Here is an 8,613-nt window from a genome sequence, read left to right as displayed (position 1 = left end):
TCTCTCGCTCCTCTCTCTCTGCCTCTCCCCACATCTCTCAAAATAAATAAATAAACACTTAAAAAAAAGACACTTAAAAAAACAGAGGTTGCACTGTCATTTTCTCGCACGGAATTGGCCACAGGGCTCCAACTTACTAGTGCAAGGCCTTCTGGGAAACGTAAGGCAATTCATGGAATACTTGCTGGGTGAGGGCCTCGATTCCCAAGCAGCAGCGCCACAAGCATGGGCCGGCCGCAGGGGAGGCAGACGGGCCCCGAGGGGAGCAATTCACATGGTGTGCCTGCCCATGCCCCAGCCCCAGCCAGAATTCCTGGAGGAATCCCGGTGCTCCACGCCAACTCCAGAGAGTCTGGGAACACGGGGATAATCCAGGCAGCCCAGAGAGCTGTCAAGGGAAGGAGGCCAGCCCCCAGGGAGGACAGAGGAAGCAAGGGCAGAGGCCTGGATGGATGCGAGGGTGACACCTGGGCCACCAAGAATTCCAGATGAGGCTTCCTCGTGCTGGGACCAGAGGAGACGGACTTACACAGAGTCAGGCTTCTTCAAGGGGATTAGGAGCTTTGTCTTTGCCTCACTCTCTGGGTAACTCTGGGGATACGGTCCTTCCAGGGCCATCACAGAGCGTGGGGCTTCCCTGGTGACCCAAGCTGGTGGAGGGACAAGGACACCACTAGGATGAGCTCTGTGATGGGACTGGCTCTCCACTGTCCCCTTGAAGACAGTGAGTGGTATTGACTAGGTCCCTGCTCAGGGCAGAAGCTGGCAGGCAGGCTCTGTGTTACCTTGTGGGTTTGGGTTTTTTTTAATGTTTCTTTATTTAGAGTGTGATCTGGGGAGGGGAAGAGAGAGAGGGAGAGAGAGAACCCCAAGCAGGTTCCATGCTGTCAGCATGGAGCCCAACTCAGGGTTCGATCCCATGAACCATGAGATCATGACCTGAGCCGAAATCAAGAGTCAGATGCTTAACCAACTGAGCCACCCGGGCACCCTTGTGTTACCTCATTTAAAATCCTCACCAAGACCCTGCAAGCCCCAAATTATTGTCCCCTCGTTTCACAGGTGAGGAAACTGAGGTCTAGAGAGGCAAAAAGAATTACCCAAGATTATCCCATAGGTAGTGAGACTGGGATTTGAACCCAAAGAAGGAATCAGCGTCCACACTGCTAAAGGCATTATATGATGGAAAATTCCATGAGAGCAGATCACAAGACACGGCCATCCCCCACTGCAGTAATCATCAGCTCCCCGCCCAGCTCATTTCATCCATACCCTCGGCAACCTCCCCAGCACATCCTGGGCTACTTTGGAGAAAATTCCAGATCCACGCCATTTCATCCTTGGCAATTTCAGCACGTGTCTCTAAAGGATAAGGAAGAACCCACATTCTTAGCCACCGGGCCTGGTGTGGAGTCAATGTCAATAAATACAAGTTGAGGGGCGCCTGGCTGGCTCAGTCCAGTGAGTGTCCGACTCTTGATTTCAGCTCAGGTCACGATCTCACGGTTCGTGGGTTCAAGCCCCGTGTTGGGCTCTGTGCGGACGGCAGAGAGCCTTCTTGGGATTCTCTCTCTTCCACTCTCTCTCTGCCCCTCCCTCCGTCATGCTCGTGCTCTCTTTCTCCCTCTCTCGAAATAAATAAATAAGCTTTTTTAAAAAAGGAAAAAATAAGTATCTGTTGAATAAATGAACGATCTCCAAGCGCCTGTCAAGCTGGAAGCATGTTTAGGAGTCTAGAAGGCAGCCAGGAGCCGTGGGAAGACAGTGGGCTTTACCATAAGGTTGGGGGCCAAGCTCCGACTCAGCCAAATGCCATGGCTATGGGGCGCCAGGTGAGCTCGTGGGGCGCAGCCACACGACCTGAGGTTTTCTCCTCTGGAATTTGAGCGACAGAAACACCGTGAGTCGCCAGGGCGCCAGGATGGAGCGAGAACGTGGATGTGGGCCCCCGCCGTCTGCAGGGTCAGAGCTCGGTCGGTGACTTGGCCAGTGTCGCTGTGCCTACAGCTCTTCATCTGTAAAATGGGATCATAATAACAGTTACCCCAGAGGGCTGCCGTGAGGGGTAAGTGAGTTCGTCTGTGTTGGTATTTCACGCCTGGCACTGAGCAGGGGCTCGATATGAGTCACTGAGCGTGAGACGCCTGCCGCGTGGCAAAGTTCCAGCCAGGGTAACGGGTACTATCCTGTAAGCCGGCACAGAGAGGGGCCAGGCTACGTCTAAGATTAGAGCAGTGTTTCCCTACCAGGGGCGATTCGGTGCCCCAGGAGGTGTGGCAGGCTGGCGATCGCTGTGGTTGTCACAAATGGATGGGTGGCTGGCTCCGGGCACCTAGTGAGTAGGGGCCAGGGATGCTGCTAAACTCCTACAGTGCACAGGGCCGCCCCCGACGAAGAGGTATCTGACCCGAAATGTCAACAGTGCCGAGGTCGAGAGACTCTGGGTTGGAAAATAATCAGGAGGGCTCAGTTCCGTTGCACAGAGGCCTCGGCCAGCCTCCGCTGCGTCCAGACTAGCCAAGTTAGCAGAACTTTCTTCACCTTCACCAGAGTCACAGTTGAGCTGGTCTTTCTGGAAGACAGCTGGATGTGGTTTATGAAGTGTCCTCCCCACGCCTGTGCAGCAGGCCTGGGAGTGGCCAGGTCCTGGGGGATGCACGGTTGTGCCGAGTGAGGGGCTCCCCTGCCCAGGCAGAATGCAGGGCCAGCAGCAGCAGGACGTGGCTCTGGCCCCAACCTGGAGACAAGGGGAGGAGTCTGCGGAGGGGGATGGACGCAATCAGAGCAGAAGCACAGCGGGAGGCGTGTGGGCTTTGGAACCACAGGGACCCATGTTCCAATCCTACCCCTGTCAGTTACCAGCGGGTGACCGTGGCGTGGGACTGAACCCTTCCAAGACCCCTCTTTTCCATCTATGAAATGGGTGTAACAGACCCCACTTCGCAGGAGAATTTATTGCAACAAATATTGAGAGCAAGGCCCGGAGAGGACAGGGGGAACTGTCCAAAGTTCCAGAAGGAACCCGTGGCTTGTGTTCATGCCTCTCAGTGCTCGGCCCAGGTTCTTCTCAGGATATTCATTCATCCGTTTGCTCATTCAGGCAGCCAATCAGTCATTCATTTGGGGTAGGAGATGGGGAGGCTGGGGGGGAACCAGTCAAGGGCAGGGCAGGGGTTCCGTAGGTGTGTTCAGCCACGTGGGAGCTGAGAACTGCCTCGGGGCCCCGTGTGGAGACTGCACCACCTGGAGACCGAGGAGCGTGGAGGAGAGGACCACTTAGGGAGCGAGTGAGGTAGAGACAGAAGAAAAAAAGCAAGCCAGGACTGGGCCACGCGGGCACTCTAGGCTTCAGAGTTTAAAGGGAACCCAGTGAAGGAACATGCAAAGGAGTGGAGGGGACGAGAGGAAAGCAGGGAACATGGCACCGGAAGTCAGGAGGGAACAAGCACCGGCCTTCAGCTCAACTGGGTTCCTTCTTCTCCAGTGTGGCCTTGGGCAAGCACTGGAAGCCAGGAAGAGGGAGCGACTGGGGGGGTGGTGCTGGCGGGACAGTGAGGGGACGGAGGCAAGCGTCTAGAACTAGTAGGTCCGCAGGAAGTGGTAAATGTCACTATGAAGGCTGAACCGTGCCTGGAAGGTTGCCAGGAAAGCTCCCCACCTGCAGACTGTTCTAGAACAGTGCAAATGCTCCTAGGGAAGACCTGTAAACTCGGGGCCCCGGGGGTTCCAGCTCCCCAGCCCCAGGATCCATTCCGGCTGAATGAGCCCCATGTTCTCAGACTCTCTCCGGAGCTGACGTAGAACGTTGGGAGCCCTGCAGGAATTGCTACCCTTGGGCTCACAGGCAGGGCTGGGATGGTCTCAGGCTCACGAGACTAAACACACTGAGGTCCAGGCCCCTCCCAGACCCATAGAGGAGAACCTCTGAGAAGGGCATCAGGCATGTTTATTGTCACATTATTTTAGCTCCCCGGTTGATTCTGTCGCACAACTAGTGTTGACAACCAGTGGGGAAACTGAGGCCCCAGAGCCTCATTCCTGACTCTCTCCTACCCCAGATTCCTCCGGGTTACCACGAGGCTGGCATTCTCTTCCCTTCGTAAAATAGATCCTGGGAGGGAATAGACTGGTGGCTAAGAACTGGGGCATCTTAGTCGGCTTGGGCTCTGTAACAGATTTTACCTTAAAGCATAAATGATTCTGTCTCCCAGTCCTGGAGGCTGGAAGGCCGAGATTGGGGTGCCAGCACGCTGGGGTTCTGGTGCAAACACCTTGGCCTGGCTTGCAGATGATGGCTATTTCCTGCTCTGTGCTCACGTGGCCTTTCCCTGGAGTGTGTGCATGGAGAGAGACAGAGGACTCGGCTGTCTTTTCACTTCTTATAAGGGCACTAATCCCATCACGAGGGACCCACCCTTAACAACCCCATCTAACCCTGATTACCTCCCAAAGTCTCCATCTCCAAATACCATCACAGTGGGGTTAGGGCTTCAACATAAGAACTGGGGGGGGGGGGGTGGGGCTGGGCAGGACATAAACGATCTGTAACACCAAGCACTGGCCTTCAACTCAACTGGGTTCCTTCTTCTCCAGTGTGGCCTTGGGCAAGTCGTCCCCGACCTGATTCCTGGGGAAGGTAAATCCTTAAATAACAACTGCATGGCTCTCTACGGCTTCCGAGGCATTTTGACTGACACCCTCTCTGAACACTCCCCCATAACCCTGTGACGGAGAGGGCAACTACTTTCTGACTGGGGAAATGAGGCTCAGAGATGAAGTCACTCACCAAATGACACCCAGCTTGTGTTTAAATGCAGATTTCCTTTTTCCTTTGCCCTAGGGAGCCTGGAATTGAGAGCGAGAGAGATGGATGGATGGATGGACAGACTAAAAGATGTGTAGTCAGTGCTGCTGAACAGGGTCCTGCAGGGACTATGGAACCTACCCCAGTGAAAGGAGAGGAAGAAATGAATCATCCAGGCAGACCTTTACATCTGGCGTGAGTCACTTGGAGCTGGCCCTTTCGCTGCAAGGGACCCATTTTACAGGGAAGAAACTAAGCCCGAGAGTAGGTGGATGGATAGAGTATCTAACTGTTGGTCCAGAACCCCTTCTGACACCCCAGGGTTTAAGAAAAGCCATAGAGGGGCACCTGGGTGGCTCAGTCGGTTAAGTGACTCGGCTCAGGTCATGATCTCGCAGTCTGTGAGTTCGAGCCCCGCGTCGGGCTCTGTGCTGACGGCTCGGAGCCTGGAGCCTGCTTCGGATTCTGTGTCTCCCCCTCTCTCTGCCCCTCGCCTGCTCACGCTCTGTCTCTCTCTCTCAAAAATAAATAAACATTAAAAAAATAAAAATTTTAAAAAGTCATCGAAGTGTTGAGAAAACTCTGGATGAAATTCCTCTGCGAAAGCAAGGTCACCATTTCTAGTTTTTGCCACAAGGAGAAACTCTGTATCTGTGACCAGCACATAACAGGTATAAGCTGTTGCCGCAGAAACCCTCCTTGGATGCTTTCCAACGTCCTGAAGTCCCCCCCCCCCCCCCCCGCCTGCAGTGACTGCTAAAGAGGATGAAGGTCTATGGCATGCCACACACTGGGCTAAGCGCTTATGTTACTTCGAGAATGGGCAAACTTTGTCTATAAAGACACACTTTTTGCTTTGCGGGCCATAGGGTCTCTGTCACAACTACTCAGCTCTGATGTGGTGTGAGAGCAGACACGTATGCAGACACGAGCTTGTCTGTTCCACTAGAACTTTATTTATAAACACTGAAATTTGAATTTCATGTGATTTCATGTAAGTTCTTTTTTCTTTAACGTTTATTCATTTTTTGAGAGACAGAGAGAGACAGAGCATGAACGGGGGACAGAATCCGGAACAGGATCCAGGCTCCGAGCTGTCAGCACAGAGCCCGACGCGGGGCTCGAACCCACAAACCGCGAGATCACGACCTGAGCCGAAGTCGGCCGCTTAACCGATGGAACCTCCCAGGCGCCCCTCGTACAATTTCTTTTGATTTATATTTCAACCATTAAAAAACGTAAAAGCCACTCTCAGCCGGCAGACTGTTTAGACAGTGGCAGGTGACGGTCGTGGCTTGCTGGTCACGCCGGTCGTGGCTTGCTGACGATAACCAGAAGTGGATTGTGTCGTTACCCCCATTTTAAAGATGAAGAAATTAAGTCCCAGAGCAGTTTAGGGATCTGTGTAAGGTCCCACAGCTAGGCAGGGGCAGAACCAGGATTCAGAGTCGAGCAGTTAGGGATGAGGCGGCGAGCTGTCCGCGGAAGGACACCCAGCAAGGGGGAGGGACGTCCTGTCTGGACCCCGGACCCAGGACCCCAGACCCCGGACCCAGGACCCAGGACCCAGGACCCCGGACCCCGGACCCAAGACCCCGGACCCAGGACCCCGGACCCCAGACCCCGGACCCAAGACCCCGGACCCCGGACCCCGGACCCAGGACCCAGGACCCCGGACCCCGGACCCCGGACCCAAGACCCAGGACCCCGGACCCAAGACCCCGGACCCTGGACCCCAGACCCCGGACCCAGGACCCCGGACCCCGGACCCCAGACCCCGGACCCAAGACCCAGGACCCCGGACCCAGGACCCCGGACCCCGGACCCCAGACCCCGGACCCCGGACCCCGGACCCAGGACCCCAGACCCCGGACCCAAGACCCAGGACCCAGGACCCAGGACCCCGGACCCAAGACCCAGGACCCCGGACCCAAGACCCCGGACCCTGGACCCCAGACCCCGGACCCAGGACCCCGGACCCCGGACCCCAGACCCCGGACCCAAGACCCAGGACCCCGGACCCAGGACCCCGGACCCCGGACCCCAGACCCCGGACCCCGGACCCCGGACCCAGGACCCCAGACCCCGGACCCAAGACCCAGGACCCAGGACCCAGGACCCCGGACCCCGGACCCAGGACCCCGGACCCTGGACCCCGGACCCCGGACCCCGGACCCAAGACCCCGGACCCAGGACCCAGGACCCAGGACCCCGGACCCTGGACCCCGGACCCCGGACCCCTGACCCAGGACCCAGAACCCCGGACCCCGGACCCCGGACCCCGGGACCCGGGACCCGGGACCTAGGACCCTGGACCCCGGACCCCGGACCCAGGACCCAGGACCCCGGACCCAAGACCCCGGACCCAGGACCCAGTCCGGGGCTTCCTCTTCCACATTGTACAGCTTCCTCATTTATTCCAACTAATTATCATTTGTTAAGTACGTCTGGAACGCTGACATGAGAGTCAGAGGCGGGGGGCGGCAGGCGGGAGTAAGAGGGGTCACCGCATCCACACGCACGCACACGCACGCACACACAACGGCTTCCATTTCCTGAGATGTCCACCTGCTTTTATGAATATAAGTGGATTTGTAACAAGCATTGCAGCTGCATATAAGGCATTCAGACATGGAGACAATTTTACTAGATAATAGACTATCATGCAGGATACAATTTAAATTAAAAAATGCAATTTTCACCTTGAAATGAACAAATGATTACAATTTCTATACAAATTAAGGCATTCAGCCTCTCTTTCAGTAGTGGCACCAGCCCATGAAATATGACATAATTACCATGAAATACATTTTCAAATATTTTGATTTTTGTCCGCCGCTTTTTAAAAAACATAGGCCGCCTTCTAGGTCTCCGAGTGTGTGTTGGCATTTCCCACCTTCTGGGAAAAACACATTAAAAAGAAAAGCCAAAGTCTCCGAAGATGAAGTTGGCCCCCCTCCCTGCCCTCCCCTCCTCCCATCTCCTCACCCCTAGGAGCTCCCTGTCCTCCCCCACCCCCTCCCTTGGCTCAGAGATAAAATTGAAAAAAGGCAGACGGAGGAGAGGGACGCAGGCGACCAGCTCCAAAGCCCGAGATTTATCTAAATTGCTACGCTTATCTGAAGAATCACATCTGTTGGTTATCTCAACGGCAGCCACTCCAACCCTCCACCCGTCTCTTCTCTGGAAATCGCTTCCCCAGCCCCCAGCTCTCCCCCTACCAACACGCGCCCCCCCCCCACCTCCACTCTTATTTTTTAATTATTTTTCCATTCTGTTGTCTCTTTATGGCTGGAGATGGAAGGATGAGCAGGCGTTGCCTGGGGCCCGCTCCGGCCCCGTGGGCTGGATAAGAAACTTTGAGGTTCGGCAGGAGTGGACCGGGGAGGGGGCCAGCGGGTCTCAGCTCCCAGGCGGGGGTCTCTGCCCACTGTCCGAGCTGGGTGACTTTGATGAAGGTCATTCCTAGACTAATCCGTCTCTTCCCTGTGTCTGTAAGCCCGCCATCATGAATGACCCGTCCCTTTGCTCTGAGCTTTGGGTGGACCTCTTGAGCCATTAAATCTACATCCAGACCACCTAAAAGCAGCTTTGACCTCCCTCTTGGTTCTTGGTCTTGATTCTGAGCTTCCTGGGTGGGTTTCACCTCTCCCGGCCCCTACCCCACGCCCTCTTCAACTGCCACCCTTGGGACTTGGTTCCACTCTGTTGTGTGGTCCCACTTCTCTCCCTCAGCCCGGCCTGGGTTAGCTGAGAGGTCCCTCTTCCGTTCGGCAGGATCACCCTCCCAACTCTCTTTTTGAGATGTT

At 55.7% G+C, this 8,613-nt stretch overlaps 1 protein-coding gene across 1 annotated transcript; it reads left to right on the top strand.

Moving 5' to 3' along the window:
* The first annotated feature begins 1,814 nt into the window (after positions 1 to 1,814).
* On the top strand, positions 1,815 to 7,110 carry LOC124514403 (extensin-like). The gene is made up of 2 exons (XM_047082388.1): positions 1,815 to 1,832; positions 6,340 to 7,110. The coding sequence occupies exons 1-2, from the start codon at positions 1,815 to 1,817 to the stop codon at positions 7,108 to 7,110; spliced, it is 789 nt and encodes a 262-aa protein (XP_046938344.1).
* Positions 7,111 to 8,613: the final 1,503 nt, after the last annotated feature.

The sequence above is a fragment of the Lynx rufus genome, unplaced genomic scaffold (assembly GCF_022079265.1).
Source record: "Lynx rufus isolate CCGP_SWC_20201006 ecotype Redwood Valley unplaced genomic scaffold, mLynRuf1.p SCAF_2, whole genome shotgun sequence".
NCBI lineage: Eukaryota > Metazoa > Chordata > Mammalia > Carnivora > Felidae > Lynx > Lynx rufus.
This window is presented reverse-complemented; position numbering and strand designations above follow the sequence as displayed.